Source organism: Prinia subflava, chromosome 5 (genome assembly GCF_021018805.1).
Source record: "Prinia subflava isolate CZ2003 ecotype Zambia chromosome 5, Cam_Psub_1.2, whole genome shotgun sequence".
Classification (NCBI taxonomy): Eukaryota; Metazoa; Chordata; class Aves; order Passeriformes; family Cisticolidae; genus Prinia; species Prinia subflava.
In genome coordinates, this window is record NC_086251.1 from 9,408,447 (window position 1) to 9,427,006 (window position 18,560).

General features: G+C 38.4%; 1 protein-coding gene across 1 annotated transcript in view; it reads left to right on the top strand.

Moving 5' to 3' along the window:
* IMMP1L (inner mitochondrial membrane peptidase subunit 1) overlaps positions 1-18,560 on the top strand; it is a 31,100-nt gene that overhangs the window by 2,747 nt on the left and 9,793 nt on the right. The window contains exons 2-4 of the mRNA XM_063397972.1: positions 10,449-10,584; positions 11,343-11,431; positions 12,012-12,138. Coding sequence (XP_063254042.1) covers positions 10,480-10,584; positions 11,343-11,431; positions 12,012-12,138 — 321 coding nt within the window. The 5' untranslated portion in view covers positions 10,449-10,479. The remainder of the gene's footprint in view (positions 1-10,448; positions 10,585-11,342; positions 11,432-12,011; positions 12,139-18,560) is intronic.

Genomic DNA, 18,560 nt, shown 5'->3' on the forward strand with positions numbered 1-18,560 from the left:
TAGTTAATTACTTTTAAAACAACAGTGTTTCATTTTCAGGAGTAACAATAGTTTTTTCACTGTTTTTGAATGATACTGAAGGTTTGCTTATATTCACATGTCCACTTTTGAAAAGGTGAATTTTCTGTCTTTGTAGAAGATCCCACTAGGATCTGCTGTCTGACAGAAAGCAAGACTACAGGAACTGTAATTCTAGACATTACCTTAATCCTCAAATGCACATTATGGGGTAGATAAGTCCTACTATTCCTGCTCTAGGGGTGGAATGGAAATGCAGAGAAACTAAGGAACACGCAAATGATTTCCAGTGCTCAGGAAGTGTCGTGGGAAGTTATTTCTGGTCAGCTGCACTATGGCAGTGGACAGTGGTCATTGGAGAATGGAGAGGTTTAAACATTTTTGGGAAGTCTTAAACTGTAGAATAATCAACTTTCCTTCCCTGCAGCTCACATGTTGTCACGTAGACCTGGTCAAATGGGGACGTCAATTTTACTGCAAATCCTAACTGCTATGGAGAAATCAAGCTCTCTGTTTTCCTCTTCTTGCAAACTTGCTGGTCCAATTCAGCTACTTGTCTGTGCAAAATGCAGGTTGTAAGATGGATTAAGAGCATTTGGGATGAAAATTCCCTAAAGGAAACAAAAAATGGAGGGAATACAATGGTGAGCGAGAGAGCAAGCAGAACATCTGGGAAAAGGTTATGCTTGGAATTTGATCTGCAAGTGCGTTTGACGTTTCTCTTCAAAAGCTGTAGCCTACAGATTTGGGGGAAATCCTGGTGTCCCCGAAATGGCAGCCCCTGAAGTGTGCTTTGGATATTTGGTGGATGAGAGGAAGCGCAGTTGTTGTGGCCTCTCGTTACTGCGTGGGTTGCCCGTGCAGGCTCGTAGGGCCACAGTTCACAGCAGCAGCATTGTGCGGGCAGTGTTCCTCACCAGCACGCTGTTAATGGGGGATGTGTTCTGTTGTCTTTGCTTTCAGATGAATGGTTTTGCTAGGTTTTAATTGTAATGCCTAAGATTCATGTATGCTCTTGTCTTTGAACAAGACACTGCTCGTTTTGGAATAAAACACCAGCCCATTTTATTTCAAACCCGTGTGCCTGGCTGACCAGTTTTCAGTGATGTTTTTCTCTGGGATTTACGTGTGGGATAGAGAACCAGAAGACCACATCCTAGTGGCACTTTTAATTCATAATCTTATTAGTGTTTGCTGTTCCATGGCCCGGCTGCTTCTCTCATGAGTTGTGGAATGTGCTGGTCTTAGACTGTACTGATTAAAGTTTTATAGTCACCAAATGAGATTAGCGCCGAGTCACCTGACCAGGCTGGAGTGCAGTCATGTGACGCAGCGCCCCGCTGAGCTCCCGCTGGCAGCTGGAACAAGGTAGTTTGCTTTGGAGATGTTCTTAAGTATCGAACAGCATGGGTCGTGGATTACGGCTGCAAAGAAGATGGCTTCATTTTCCTGATCTTTGAACTAGCTAGAATGGGATAAATTTGAAAGTGCAGGATCTTCAGGCCATGAGCCAACAACTGGAAAGAATGTTTAATCCTGGAAGCTCTGACACCAAAAGACCTGGTTTTTTCAGTGTGAAAAAGCTTAAAGACTGCTTATCCAGTCAGTCTGTGGCAAACGAAAGAATTAGTTGGAGTGTTTAGGACTTGCCAGTTGTATATTATATAAAACATGTTATGATCTTATGCAGAAATCCTCTGGATGTTACCTAAATTCATCCTTGTGGGTATCCTGAGCAACAAGGAAAAAAAATTAAACCTATGTCAAATTTTAACAGCTCTTTTGAAATAGAAATTAGGAGACGTGAGTTAAAGTAGTATGAGCTGAAGACAAGAAATTATTTTAGAAGTTACTTTATGTTTTTGTAATTTCAGAACTGTACAATATAGTATTACTGAAAGCTGCAGAACAATAATCTTGAAAATTACTTGTGAGTTTAATTTTGTGTCTTAATAAGAATCATGCAGATCAGTGCTGTATTTAATCGAGATTATTTTCTTTGTATGTCTCATACTTCCTGGTGAGATCCACAAACATGGAACCTCAGGTTTCCAGTGTCCTGGCCAATGATTGTTGTTGTCTCCCTTAGGTATTCCAGACAGGAATGCTAGCTTGATTTTTCAGCTACCACGGACTTTCACAGCACTCTGGCCATCTACAGAGTGGGGCATGAACCAGGGTGTGCTGCAGTAAATAATTCTGTAGAGATGTGTAACTCTGCCTGGGATGAACACAGAGCCTTGCTTGTTCTTCAGAAAATTTGACTAAAGTAATTAGGTAACTGAGGGGCAGATGAAGAAAATAGTCATTTTAGCCTTTAAGTAGTAAGGAAGTAAAATTTAGATTTTTCAGTGTAAATTATAAAGTTGGATAAAAGACAAGCAATCTAGTAAAACTCATTGTAAAGCCAGATTCACGACTGGCTACTTAGGGAAACTTAAATTGTTTCAATTTTGGAATACTGTTTTGGTGAAAAAAAACCCATCAGGAAGCACTGAATATCTGGCATTTTTTGTATCCAGGCTGTATTTTAGCAAACCATTGTTATTCTTTATATCAGTGCATTCAGCTTCCTCCATCTCCTACACTGAGCCTGCCAGTTCCATTCCAGAAGTGCTGTGTTTGTGGGAATCCCATTTCAGGAGTGTGTATCTGGGAGCTGCCATTCCCCCCCCCCCCAGGTATTAAATTGCATTTTGTGTGAGATAATATATGTAAGAGGAATAAAAATGAATGGCATTTAAAACTGTAGATACTAAAACAGATTGAGGGAAACCAAAATGTTGCCAAGGTCGTAGAAATAACAATCCTGTAACTGGTTACTGCAGAATAACTCAGTGTGTTGCAAATGGAACACAGCTGAGGTTGTGGATGCTGCTGGAAATGTGAGCGTCGCTAATTGTTTCAAAGTCCTGTCTTGGGTTTGCATGGAAAGAATAGATGTGTTTTATTTCATTGCAGTGAGGGGGTAATTCATCAGAAGTTTTAGCCTAAGGTTTATTAGAATACCTGTGTCTCTTCAGCAGCCATGTTTTCAATATTTCTGTGATGCACAGCTGTGACTGTGTCCCTAGCAGAGGAAGAAAGGTAATGGAACTTTTTTCTTTTACACCCATCTCCTATATTTCTGAGAAAGCTGTTGCACGTTCTTGGAGCCTCTTGCTTCCACCTTTTCTCGATTGTGCATTCCAGGAAGTGTGAAGCACTGTTTGATCTTGGTGTTCTCGTGCTATTGCCAAGCCACAGTGATTTTTTTAATACAAATTTTAACATTTCTGGCACAAAGGAACTGAAATTCACAAACATTAAATTGTAGGAATATCATCAATCTTCTTAGCACACACAAAATATCTGTGAAAGGAGCTGTATGACCAGTCACTGATTTTCCTTTTAGAAAAGCAATATGTTATGGAAGAAAGGGCAAGCCACATTCTGTACTTTTGGAACAAACCAGATGAGCAAATTCAGATGAAATAAAATGTGATCACTTTTAAAACCCTAAATAGCTTTTAAGAAGGCAATTCAGTATTATTCACATAATACTAGTGAAGTTATATAGCGATTGTTTCTATACTGCTTTTCTGTTTTACAAATATTTGTGTCCTCCTTTGAAACCGCTGTTTGGGGTGGATGTCTGTGGTAAAGTGAGCCATGCCAGCCCTGCTTGGAGATGTGTTTGGTATTAGTGAGAGTGCAGTTTGTGGGGCTGGGCTGTGCTCATGTCTTGCAGGTGCTCTGCACCTCAGCTTAGAATCATTTGCTGAATTGGAGAAAGGCACCTCTACTTATTTGATTCACTAAGTAGTCAGTTTTTGCATTTATTATTGTGTCAGCTGTATCTTTTACTTAAAACCATCAAATTAAATAATAGCTTGTGCTGCCTTTCTATTTTAGTTCATGCATTTAAAACCTGGAAGTCAGATAAAAAGATCGTTTCAGAATAAATTCAGTATATTATTTATGAGTGGAGCAACACATTAGCATGGAGTTCACAATAGATCATATCGCTTTTATTCCATCTTACAAGCTTAGCAGCACAAACAGAATAATCAACATATTATTTGGCTGTCATCTGCTGAACAGAAACCAGAGATCACACGGAGGTTTTCCCTAGCTGCAGTGATGGCCTTTTTGTTCCAAGCCCCCATCTGGGAGGGCCATGGTGTGTTATCATATGGAACGCGGGGTTTGCTGTAATCTGCTTAGCTGCACTGCAGTTTGAATCTTTATTCCATGTTTGTGTAATTTATAATTTTAATGAGACCATGGCTCTTGTGGGCTTTGAAATATATTAAAAGCTCTTTTGTGCATATGCTTTTGTTCTTGCTTAATAGGCTCAGTGTATTTAAAACTGATGAATTTTTATTCATGGATTTGGATGTCTGGGGATTAACTTAGACTGAATATCATTGCACTCATCTATTGATGTTTGGAACTTTTTTTATACTTGTATCTCTAAGTGGAGAAGACCTTACAGAACTTGTGTTTTACACATAAAACAGCTCAGAAATAACTAATAAAATTTTATTGAGCAATGAGAAAAGATACTGATTACAGTTTATTTTTACTGCATAAACTGTCATGAAGTACCATTTTGCTCTGAAAAAAGTCCTTGAATCCATGTACATGTGTGTATTTAGAACTTTAACTAGAAAGCAGTTTGGGAAAGCAGTTTTGCAGAATAATAGCAGTGATAAGCACTTGATTTGCATTTTTCTTCTATTCAGGTAACTTGAAAATGGGAATACTGAGCAGTCTGTGTTGCCTTTTCCCCTGTTTTTTAACACATTTTTTAATGCAGAGTGTGCATAAGCTATTTCGTTAGAAGGTGATGCTCATAACTGGAGAGTATTGATAAACATACAGAAGGATTCATCATTCCTGTTTTCTGACAGTGCTAAAACTGGTCTTGTTTTTTGCTTTTGTATTTTTCAGATGTTTAATGGTTTGTTTATGGTTTAATTGTCTGTCAGGTTTGATTTGCTATTTTTTTAAAGATTTGATACTTTGTGACTTCCATGTTCCTAAACTCTGGGGAGCACTCTTCAATGATGGCATTCTCTCTGAGACCAACATTGGTGATAAGTATTTTTTCTAAATAGTCTTGCTGATGGTATACTGAAATGTGGAGGGGTTGTTTGACTTGGGGCGGGGGGGTTGTTTGTGGTGTTTTTGTTGGGTTTGCTGGTTTTTACCAGCAAACCATGCTCTCTGTAATGACAAAATATTTTAAGTAAACAGCCTTTTTAGTTCTCATTGCACAGGGGAGTTATTTGCCTCTCTTCTATTCACTGCTTTGAGCAGTACTTCCAGAATCATGTTTCCACAAGATGTGTCAGCTGGGAAGTGAAGGGGACACGTGAGCCATGGGCAGCTTCAGGTTCTGTAGGATTTTTAGTGCCTAACGTGAAAGTCAGCCTTGTAACTCTTTGTCTTACTAAACTGAAATGAATTTTCAATGTTTATATGTCTGTGTCTCAAGAAAGTGAATGTAGTGAAATTTAAGATAAAAACATGTAGTTATTTGACCATTGTGATGTAGGCACAGCCCATTTTTCTCAGTCACAAGCAAAGATGACTGTGGTGTCTGCCAGACCTTTGGTGTTAGTCCTGACTTTGACCTTGTTGCAGAATACTATAAAGTGAATATTTTGGCATCTCTCAGAGGCCCAGGCTTGCCATGTACGGCCATGCCTTTGCTCAGCTGTCTGGATTTCACTGCTCAGCAAAGAGGAGTGTATGGAGCTGCAGAGGAGCAGAAGCTTTGGAATGCATCTGGCCATTAAAACAGCATTTTATTCAGCATTGTGCAAGTGTTAGGAGCTGCTTCCCAAAGGTAAATAGAACCAGTGAGAACTACCTGAAATCTGTGTTGAAAAATTGCTCATTCTTGTCGGTTGTCTCTGGTTATTTAACACCAGCGAATTGTGTTATGTGTGTTATGTTTACAGGATTAAACTCCTTGTCAGCTTGAGATCAGTAGCTGAAGGAGCTCTTGTTGGAGACCAACTGGCAGTGCCTAGTAGAGATAATGTGTAAAAAAGTTATCTCTTCCAGAATATCACCAAGCTTGCTCACATTTGCCAGACCAAGTCCAGTGTTCCTTCCAGAGTAAAGCAACAGCTGGAAATAAAAAGCAATTCTGTCTGATCCCCAGCAGGGAGGGACCTTTTGAAAATTGTTCCTGGTTTTGCTTTAGATGTTCAGAATCCTCAGATTGTAATTAGAATATTTAAAGCATTTTGTATATTGTGTATCTAATATAGGAAGCATCCCAATAAACAAGATACACACCCTTCGCTCTTCTAGCACATGTAACATCAGTTTCATGCAGAAGTTTTAAAATAATAAAATAGTTTAGTATAATTAACAGCTTAAACATAAATATTTAAATGGCCTCGTCAGTGTGCAGTTTTTTCTTCAGTTTTGGATTTTGGATTTTTTTTAAGTAAATTCAGAGTAATTCTGTGGGAAAGAGATGGTGCAGGTTATGTGTAGAGAAAGGTGTCTGGTTAGAAGTGGAGAATGTTAGGAGAAGAGTTTCTCATATGGAAGGAAAAACTGATAATCTCTCACTACATATTCAATGAAATTCCAGGCTTGCGAAACATTAAATAAAGCAAATGTAACCGGAAATTTTTTTATGAAAGTGAAAAATCTATTTTGTGCCAAGTCCAATGATTTGTTTAGTCACACTTTCAGTGGCTGCAGCTTTGATTTTCCTGTATTTAAAAATTCAGGGCCATATCTTAAATGGTCTTACACAATGCCATTGGTTTTCTGGAAATGATAAATCAGCTCATTGGTTTTCTAATTTTATTATGTACACAGCTAATTGTAATCCAGGATTACAGCAAACAAGATGTTAATTTCTAGACAACGTATGCACATTTCCCTCAGAGTGTGAGTGTTACAGAAGCAAAGAGTACAAAGAGAATACCATTTGTGCTATCCTCACAGGAGCTGTCAATAAAAGATGTAATAGGGGATTTAGGAATCTGGAAATGGCCAACTAATTTATGTGAATCTATTTTATTTCAGCTAGAAAGCCCAAGCTCTGTTTCGTCTGCACTGCATATTGCAGAGCACAGGCTGTCTATAGAAAACCAGGCGGCTGCATATGGATAGTCCCTTGATATCATTCACTTGCTGTGTAATCTTATTATGCAAAGTTCTAATCTTCACCTAGAATGAATGCCTCTGGGTCAGAATATAGTCATATCAGGGTTTTTGAGGTCATGTTTTGTGATCCTTAGCTTATTCTTCTAAGTAGAGCTGGGATTTAAAGAGTATTCCCCAGACACTGGCAGAGATAGACGGCAAAACCTGCTGCCTTTTTGGAAGACAAGACCAACATGAGGTCCCTGGTAGGATTAAACTTGATTTGTAGCTGTAGGATTTTTTAACAGATGTATTATTGGACAGGGAATAGGGGGCCACCAGCACAGCGAAATTGGATCGCAATTGGCATTCTCAGGGAGTCTGCTGGCTGCTAAAACAGCAGCTGCATGTGGATTTGACTTCTTTCAGGTGAAGCGACTTCCAGTCATTTGGAAAGGATGGGATGAAAAGGAACCTTGGTGATAATTTTGATGTCTGCAAGATTTAGTACCAATGTAATGGGATTATCGGTAACACCTTCACTGCAGAAAAAGCCACCTGGCGCTATAACTGGCAGCAACTGAGAACTAATCCTTTCCCATCTCTTGGATGTCATTCATGAGGCTCAAAGTGATTTCTACCCTGCTAGCTGTGATTAATTTTATAAACAAACAAACAAAAAACCGAGTGATGAAAGCATAGGCTATGGAAGGAAAAGGGAACAGAAGATAATAGTAATTACATTTTGCATTTTATTTGCCTTGGGGGGTAAACTCTACAGTTGTGGTAAAATAACCAAATTGTGTTCTCTGTGATATATGTGGATGTGTGACGTTTTTAAACCAATGTCAATTTCCCCATAAATTTTTCAGCTACCTGCCACATGATGGTAGATAGTACCTGGAAGTAATTACAACAAGTTTCAGGCCATTAGTTCTGCACTAAGGATGTTTATACTACAGAGCCATTAAGTTTTCAAGGGGCCTGTGACTTAAATAATTTGTTTTATTGTGCTTAATGGTCTTATGTTCGATCTGGTGGAGTTGCCTGCTGATAATACTTTGTATTAAAACTGTGTGATGTGGAAAACTGTTCAGCTGTTTACTTTCTTATGATCAACAATATGACATTGTTTCAAAAATGTACTGATATGAAGTTCTCAGGGAATACAATTATATTTTAATGATGCTCGAGTTAGTTATTTCTGTGTGGTTTTTTAAAATAAACTAGTTTGTTCAGGTGTTTTTTTTTACTGGACTTACTCTTGCTACAACTCTTATTAACTAGAAGCTGTTCCTTCAAACTACATGGAAACTTTTAGGAGTTTAGTTATTTGGAATGAATATTAGATGTCTAAAGATGAAGGTCAACATTTAAAACACCCTCCCTTCCTCAGGAGGTGCCTTGCCAGGGTCAGGCTGTATAATCCAAGTGTATATGCCTTCACTGGAAATTAACTTTCTTGGGTAGTAGTCAAAAGCTTTTATATAAAGCTGGGAATTTTTTGATTATTATCATAAAATCTGATAAGCTTGAGCGTTTAAAAAATCCTTTGTACTATATTTATGAATGAAGATTGGTGAAATCTGTGTCTGAGGAGTTAAGAATTTATTTTAAGAGAACTGGGAACAAAATTTGAGAGCTCTTCACTGATGTCCTGTCCTTGTGGTTAGTTTTTTACCGTGGCAGTTCTAGCAGCAGGCAAAGCTCACTCTGAGCCCTGGGTTTCCCTGAATAGCTCCCAAATCTATTCACAAGCATCACAGAGAAACACATGTCCAGGGTAACTATCCCTAGGTTTATGTCATCCAAAATCCAAAAGGAAATTGCTTGCAATCACTTTGAAACTTATTTTCTGAGACATATAGCAGTTGTTTGGAGTTTCACAAAAAAAATATTTTAGTTACAACCTGACAGCTGTTGGCATGGGAGGTCTGCACATTCTCTTAATGTTGTTACTGTTTATTTGTCCCAATTTGATCTGTGTACTCTGGGCATTGTAATGTATTATTTGTAAATGCTTTTTTATCTGCAGTACCCACAGGTGCCTAAATACTATCTTAGTATGTTAATATAAGGTTTCTGAATAGCATGGAGCAAAAATAGAGGCTGCTTGTGCAGGATTTTTCTTCCTCCCTGAAGTGAGAAGCAATGTGAGGCTGCCTTTCAAGCAGGTGCTGTTAAGAGGGATTGATGATGGACTTCTCTCAAAACGTAGTTGTGGTCATGCATTCCCAGTAGTTCTGCAGATTGAATTAATCTGCTGTGCCTCCACCTTCCTTTTATCACCTGTGCTGCATTTCTGGGCTCACAGTGTGTCTGGCCCTAAGAGTCAGGCACTGGTTGGTGCTTTTCATGGTGCACTGAACTGAGAAGAGCCAACCACTTCTTTGCCTCACCAGAATGAATTCCGCTGAAAGGGCATTCCCCTTCCAGGGGAGCTGTTTCAGTTCCTGCAGTGTGTCCTGCACTGCGTCTGCCAATGACACAATTCAAGATTTTTCCATTGTATTTTGGGTCATTGCTGTGAAAATGGTCAGATGTTCTTAACGAATGATGAATCACAGCTTGGTTTAGGCTGCACTAGTCCAGAGACGTTTATGTAAATAAAAAAGTATGTCTTTTTTGGAACAAGGAAATGAACTTGGTTGAGTATATTTGCTCCTAATAATGGTTGTCTTTTGAATGTATCCAGTGAGAGTTGTGAAAGTAAAGCTATGAACTTTTAAATTCCTGTCTTTAATCAGTGAAATGCAATGAAATGTAGATGTCTTTATTTCATTTTGAAGTGGGTGTATTTTACACAGCATTTTTCTTTTTTCTTTTCAACATACTGTATTTGCTTAGCAACCTGTATTGACCCATCTTAGTAAAAGAGGGAAATCTTGCAGTGGTTTAAGGCAACACTGAGTTTAAGGGGAACAGATTTCTTGCAGAATGTAGAACTTGCTTCAATTACTTCAGTGTGTGTTTTCCACTTCCTTAAGTGCAACAGTCAAATTGTGGTAAGGAGACATTTTGTTTAGATTAGCATTGCAGGAATTGGATCTCCTCATCAGAGTTGGACTTGAATATTTGGGGAAGGGGGGTGTCAGAAAATGTTTACAGGCTAATGTGCTGCAGAAGTTAGGGCACTGTGCTGCAGCTGAGAACAGAAAGATCTGATGCCTCATTTCTGTATCCACCTCTTCAGGTCTACCTGATTATTTCTTGGTTGCATTACACTGTTGGGTTTTTTAATCTTGTCCATCTGTTACACACAAAAGATATGTTTGTAAATATTAGATTGATTGTTCTCCAATGAATGATCCTCTTCTGTTTTGCTGTAGAACCAGCTGAGCACCACTGTACCACTGTAGGATGCTTCGCAATGCCCTAGGAAAAACCTTCCGATTTCTGGGGTACACGGTGCAATATGGCTGCATAGCACACTGTGCCTTTGAGTACCTTGGAGGAATTGTTGTGGTAACTCTTTATTTTCATGACATTTAAAAGGAGATAAAACTGTAATGCTGAAATTTTCTATGTGATGATGCCCATATTTCAGGTTTCATATTTTCTTTGAAGCATTCAACCCAATTTATGGAAGCAGGTCCAGCCTTTATGAAAGTTATTTGTACTTTAGGCATTCATGTTTTGTGAATGTGATATTGCTTGGGGCATCACTGAAGTAAATGGGAAACTCTGATTAAGCCTTTTGCAAAGAGTCCATCCTTTAAGAAAGACTGGAGTCCCGATAGGAAATTCCTTTGTTTCACACTCTGACCAATTCTTGGGTGTTTTATGCTCCCTGCCCCTCCTCCCCAGGTCCTTAACCTGGCAGATACTGCTGCTGGGCACGGGGGAGTTGGACTGTGAGCTGCTCTTGCAGCTTCTGTGATGATCCTGTGTCACAGAGAAGAGAAAGGGGTAAGCTGGTAGGACTTTGAGCACTTCTCCTAAAAATTTCTTGGAGATGCAATGCTGAAAGGAAGACATAAGGGTCTAGGACCTAGTGGAGTTCAGGACCAATCCCAACAAAATGTGGAGCTGTAACAGAGTTAGAGGTGCTCTGGAGGCTCTTCTCAGCTTTTAAATGCATCACACGTTCCTTGGAGGAGCTCCTTTTTAGTTCTCCGCATTACACCTTTTCTAATTTATTAGTATGTAATTTGAATATAAGTTTATATTAGATAAAAGTAGTTTGAAATAGTAATTCTTTCTCCTTTATTTTTAATTTACAGTGTTCTGGACCTTCAATGGAACCAACCATTCAAAACTCTGATATTGTGTTTTCGGAGAACCTCAGCCGCCACTTTTATTGCATTCGAAAGTACGCTCCTCTGCTGAGACCAGATCTGACATTCTCTTTGCCAGGGCTTGTCAATAACCACATTCTGTCCTTTATTTTTTGTGTATTTTTCTGCTTCTAACTTGTAATTTTTCATTGTCTCTGAAGGATGTTAAAGTTACCAGCACAAACAGCCCAATGAACAACTTGTCAAAATTCAGTTTGGATTTAGTCTATTGTCACTTTCACAGCTTATCCAAAAATAGGAAAAAAATCCCTTTTTTTCTCCCCCTAAGTGAGTCGACTGAGTGAATGTAACTTCTTCACTAAGCAGTTTGGTATTGAAAACCAACTATGGGTATTACTGGTCTCAGGATGTAGTCTTAAATGTTTCTTGAATGATCTAAATAACAAAAATTCATTCCACTTTTAAAACTCTGTGAAATTATACGTGACTAAAACTGAAGAAAGCAAAATTGTACACAAGAATTTTCAGCACAGTGGACTGTCTTTAATATGTGTGAATATTTTTGGAGTAGACACATGGATGCTCATGTACTCAGCCAAATAGTTTGTAATTAGAGTTCTTCTGTTTGTTTTTGTTTCTGTTTTTTCCTCTCAGAGGAGATATTGTAATTGTGAAAAGCCCAAATGACCCCAAATCAAATATCTGTAAAAGAGTAATTGGCTTGGAAGGGGATAAAGTCTGCACAAGCAACCCTTCAGATTTCCTTAAGAGTCACAGCTATGTAAGTATTAGAGTTTCTTATTATGTAAATTAATGATTACTTAAGTAGGCCTGGTCGTCTGTAAAGGATTTGCAATATTTGAGGATCATAATAAATCATAAATTATGACATTAATAAATCATTATTCTTGAATATGCACAGTAAGAATGGAAGAATACTGAAATTCTCTGTATAAAGTGCAGTACAGATGACAGATGCAGGTGCTTGGTGGTCAGGCAAAACTTCCTGTATTTTAAACACTAAGAAATTAGTATTTGACTCTGCAATAGCGTTGCAAATTTTACTTTCAAAATTATACTTTAGTGTATCTCTATTTCAATGTAGCAGTATTTTATTGTTCCTCAGTATGATTGAAAAAGTAGAAATTTTCCTAACTTGGCCAAAAGGTCAGGTGATGCAATGAAAAGGGAAAAATAATCTCAATGTTCATTTGTCCTTATGCAGATAGACTTCACAGAAGTTTGGGAAGACCTGTGACAGAATGTTCTTAGTAACTTCTTTTTAGGCTGTCATTAGAAAAATCCTCAGGAGTCATGATCACAGAAAAATGCAGGGTTTTTCTTGTCCCAGAAGTGTGTTTGAGTGTTGCTGCTACTCAGCACCTTGTGGAGCCATCAGATATTCCCAGGTGTTTTGAATCTTTAAACAAAGCTGTGATTTTGCCCTTTCATATCCACTTCATCCTCAGAATAGGAAGAATGAGCACGTGGCCAAAGTCCTGTGCTGTGAAAGTGGAGAATTTTATGGAACACTCCTTACAGGCAGCTACAATGTGTGACACATAAATCCTGTAAGAGTTCAGCTTCCCTAAAGCCAGCCACCTTCACCAGGGAGCCTCTGGGTACCATTGCTTCATTTGTATTAAGCAGCTGAAGTGGAGTTTGTCTTTACTAAAAGCAAAAGTTCTTGTCAACATTTTGTTTAGCACCAGAAAGTAAAGGTATGAGTCATACCCTGCTCTGAGGGTTTGAATTTGTTCCTTGCACTCCAGTGGTGAGGCAGGACAACTTGGGCACCTGTCTCTGACCTGCACTTCTGGTGTAATGCCAGTGCCACTGCTGTTCTTGGACTTCAGTCACTTGTGGGCATAAAGGAACTCTTTCTATGTTACATTTTGAAGGGGAGGACAGAACATTTCGTTTTTCCACAAATCAAATTGTGTTAACCATTTAACCGAGCAAAAACCTACCAAAAACCCCAAAGAACACAAACCCACCATTCTTAATAATTTGAAGGAATCCTCTAGCTCTGGTGGAGCTCGTAATTGTGATGGAATACACATTTCCCAGAGGAGACCAACCTGAGAGGAAAACTGAATTCTGTGTACACTGACAGAAGACACAAACTGAATTTCTCTGAGCATCTTGTTCCTCACTTTTCTTAGTCTTGTAAAGGACGTTCAGGAAAGATTTGTACTTAAAACAGGATGTCAGCTCTTCTGGAAGCACTGAAGTGACCAAGTGAATATTCAAAACAGCAGAACAATTTCTGCCCTAGTGCAGGATTTCTTGTCTGCAGTTTTAATGCAAAATATGAGGAGAAAGAGTGGATGAGGAATGCAGAGTCCATTTCCTGTTTTCATAAAGGCTAATGTGTGGAAATACATCAAAGTGACAAGCTTTTGTAATTCTGACATCATAAATTGTATCTAGGAGGAGAAATTATCTAAATGGAAATGCTTTTGTGCCTGATACCTGTTTTCCTTCTACCTTTAGTGCTTGGTAAAGAGGTAGGTCTTTCCATCTGTTCAGGAGCCACTTCCTTTACAGAAGACTAAATTCTCAACATGGATATCTGTACTTTATGTTCGTAACTGAGGCTGGGCTATTCACTAAGTAAATTGTTGGGGAGGGGAAACATACATGTTAATGTTTAGGCAATTGCCTAATCAGATTCCTTATTTTAGTGAATCACTGTGCTGTGCACTTTTAACTCAAACACAGAATTCCTCACAGCAAATAATGGCAGCAGATGTGCAGAGATCTGGCTGTTTTGTTGATACTTGCCTGAGGAGGGTTTTTGAAGAAATGATTGTGCAAACTGAGGAAAGGCCTAGGCTGTGATTCCAAACAGCCAGGAGTGCTGCTAGGGGGAGTCTGTGCCAGGGGAAGGTACCACTCCTTAAGTGAGCACAGCCTGGAAAGTGTCATGAGTTTTGCACTTTATATTTGGCTACTGACTGCTTTTTCCCAAGCAGGAAATCTGAGTGGTGTGTGAATGGTGTGTGTAAGGTCAGACAGCAGCCTTTGTCTTTATTATAACAAGCTGCTCAGCCTTCCTTGAGGGCTTGTCTCCTGTTTTGGGGAGTTCCTGTCATGTTTGCAGACTTACACAGTAAACAGGAATATCAGATGCCAGCAATATTGCCAAATTAGGCAGCTCAGACCCCTGCTTCAGTCTGTGCTGGTGGCTGCCAAGTAGTGGATAGGTTTTCTGAGTTAGCCAGATCCTGGAGATGGCAGAGTAATGGCAATACAATGTACTTCATGCAGCTGAGGATGAAATTACCTGTAAGCACCTGCTTTAGATTTGCCCTAAAAGGAGAATCCTCAGAGTCACGTTCGTAGGAATTGTTCTTAGTCTGTATTGACTGTGCCAGTGGTAGTGTTGGCATATATTACAGGATTTAAGTCAGGGATTTTTGTGCTTAGAAGCATTGTCACACACAATTCTTACCCTTGAGCCTAAGAGAATGCTAGAACTAGATCCTGTGTGAGGGGCTGGTTCGTTCATGAATATACTTCTCAGGATGCCTTTATGTGTAGATAGGAAAAAGAAGAACTCTTTACAATTTCCTCTGTAAAATTACACAGATGAGATGCATTATTGCTGCAAACAATCAAGGAGATACCTTGTAGATTAAAAAAAATCTTAATACAACAAACCAACCTTCCAAGCTATAATGAAAAGAAACAAAAAAAAATCATACATAAGGTGAATAAGTTGTTCTGAAAAGAGGTATTGTAGTTGAGTAGAAATGCACTACAGCAGTGGCAGTTAAAATACTCTTCCTGCTGTATTTAACTGAAGGAATACATCATAAGAGAAGATTATTTTTGTCAGAGTGCACTAAGTGTAAAGCTGTATAAAAAAACTGTCTTTGATGGAATTGTTGGATTACAGGCTGATGGAACTAATGCCACATACAAAACTGAGCAGTAGAAATAAGGCATGTGCTGAAATTACAATTTAAGTACATAAGATTGGAGTTTAGCTGTAGAACAGTAATTAGGAAAATCTTCCTGTTTACATGAAGGTATAATGAAATTCCTTTTTTGAGTTAGCTGCTATAGTATTACAAAGTTAGGAAAAGGTGGTTTTCCTTTTTGTTCATATCTGGTATGGAATGTGAGCATTAGGTTTGCAGGGCTTTTCCTTGTTTTTGTGCTAAATGTACATTTGTAAATAGAAACAAGTGTATTTGCTGATAATAAGCATTTAAGAATGCAGAATGTATTTTTTCTGTATCAGAGGCAATGTGGTATGCACATAGAAGTTAAAAAGGTAAACAACTAATGTTGTATTCAGAACTAGTTTCACTTATTAAAAGACATCCTATTTTATTCATTTAACTATATTGATGCAAATAATGAGGATTAGTAAGGAAACTAATCACAGTAAACCCCTGAAATGGTCCTTAAAAAAAAGCTGAAGGGTTATTTTCATATTTAGGCTTTTATTTCCTGTTTAAAGAAGTCTTAATACAGGTTTATAATTCACATTGAGTATCCTATTGCTCTGTTTGAATTTGTTTTAATGCCATTTACTTTAGCTTTAATTTCTTTACGTACCATATGTTCTTGTGCTGCAGGTCCTATTTACAGTGTGAAAAAGTGAGGGGTAAACCATCAGAATCAAACAGCTTGTATGTCATAAACCACCAATATGCTGAGCCTTCATGGCACTTAAACAAAAGTAGTCCCTAATAATGTCACTTCATAGAGGCAGAGTCTGTAAATAAGGAACTGCCTTTTGCAAGTCCCAGTGATAAAAAGCTGAGATACAAACCCATATCTCAGCAACACCGTGCTGGTGATCAATCACAGCTCCCACTAATGCTGCCAGCCTGGCTGATGGGGGAGCGTGTTTGCCTTGTGCTAAAGTGAGCCTGGCTGCGGAGATGGCATCTCCTCATCCTGTGGGAGCTCCAGAGCTAACAGAGTTCAGATAATGCACCTCACTGTGTTTGCACAGGGCTGTTAACTCTTAAACAGTTCTTGGCAAATGCAGTAAGAATATGATGTGGGCACTAAGAATAACATAATGTCAAGGCAAACAACACTGCCCAGTTCTACAGGTTCTGGATACACCGTGCACGACACTGAAAAGTGGTTTGATATTTCACAGCACTCAGTGCTGTTAGATGGTCTCTTTAAAATAACCTAAATGACAATTAAAAATAAACCTAATTAAAACACCACTTCTTTTTCCTTTGCTCTTATGTTTACACTCATGGTTTAGTACTTTACTGAGTAAGTTTCAGGAGTTGCTGATACGGAAAACGAGTAAGGTATTGTCTTGCTCCTCCTTAGCTCTAAGTGTAGTAGAAGTTGAGAGAAAGTCATGCCATAATTCTAACCAGCAGCTGTGCTGAATGTGTGGTGGGAGAGGAGAGCTAATTTGGCATATTTGTTGGTTTGGAGATGGCTCTATATCCCAGTATAGAGAGTCCATGACTCATGCTTGCCTTGAATTTTCTGAAAGTCATTTTAAATCAAAATTCTGATTCGTCAAAACTGTATTGTTCAAGGGAAAATAAATACATAGGATTTTATCAGTCTAATTCACAATATTTCCAGGGTTTCTTCTGCTCAAGTGGCTTGGTCTTGGTGCCTTTGCAGTTTTGGTTGGTGATACTTCAAGAATATAGAAGTAGCTGCATTTTATGATTCTGTTATTCCTCTGCTCAAAGTTCAGTGATGACTTTTAGGAATCTGCTCAGGATGATGAAACCAACTACTTGGGACTCAACTAAAGCTTTTGAGCATAAGTTTTAGTCTGACTGTACCAGCTGTGCAGGAGAGATTCTAGTGACTCCTGATGGAGCTGGCAGACAAGATTTCTTAATTCTGATGAAATTATTTATCAGCCACTGCTCTCCCAGGCTGAACTGCAGATCAGTGAGCACAGGGCACACCAGTGATGGTGACGGGTTCTGTGTTAGAACCAGTAAGTTCCAGTTGGGGTCTGCACCCACAGCGTTTTTTGTTCTCCTACTTAACACTTTTGGGTGACCCTGTGACATCATCTGTTATATGGAGAAGAAAACCAAACCCTTCTTAACTATCCCTGTCAGAAAGGTCTCTGCAAATTGTTAAGTAATCTTTGATGGATTTGTAATCAATATTTTCTTCTAAAACACTCCTTTTCTGTAAATCTAAGGCTAGTAAGAATCTGGACTGATGAATCACAGACAGATTCTGAATTTTTGTTCAGGAGTTCCTAAATGTAGATAGGACATTTGAGTCTGAAGGTTTTGGCCTAAGAACATGAACCAGTTAGTTTTAATTTTAATTGATAATAGTTTTAGAAAAGAAAAGATGACTAATCATTTAAATTTAGGGCTGCAGGTAGAAATTTTAGAAATCAGATATATAGCTTTTCCAGCTGATTGAGATCTGTGTATTTAACAATATGATCTAGTTCTCAGCATTAAATATTTACAGCAGTAAACAAAGCATGCAAGTGTTTGAATTATTTAACACAGTTGAAAACTTTTGGAACAGGTAAAAAGTGATAATGAGAGGAATCAGATATTCTTCTCATTTGACTGGCATAGACATGTCTGATGTGAAAACCTCTCCTATTAAGCCGTGAATGTAGTGATCAAACGTTTTAAGTTCCAGTTAGTCAAGCTGAGAACAGCAGTCATTGCTTCTACATTACACAAAGTTTAGAAGGAGCAGCAATGGTGTAACCCCAAACATTGAAATAACCAATGAGTGCTCTGACAAGTCACCGTAACTGTTTACCCACGTTTTTGTTACAGAACAACATCCAACTGGTGTGCTTGCAGGGTGGAGAAAAATGTCTTAGAAATTCAAGCCTAAGTTAATATTCCTTAGTTCCCCTGTGGTATGTGAGCTAACACTGTAGTGTGATTTTAATTTAAGTATGTGATTTTAATATTGGTTAATATTTAATTTCAAAACTTAGGTCTTCATAGCTAACCTTTTTATAAATCTTCTATTAAAATTACAAATGTCTTAGTACAGAGAATGAATTCATAATATAAATAAGTAATCACAATGAATTTGATTTCTGTATAAAAACACATTAGTGTTTCACTGTCATCCTCTCTAATAACAACCTGGACCAACATCATAATGTCTTCTTTTTAATATGTGCATTTAAACAAACTAGGTCAAGTCCATTATGTCTTATTCATGAGCAGCTTAAAGTGTTCAGCGAGTAGAGGGAAA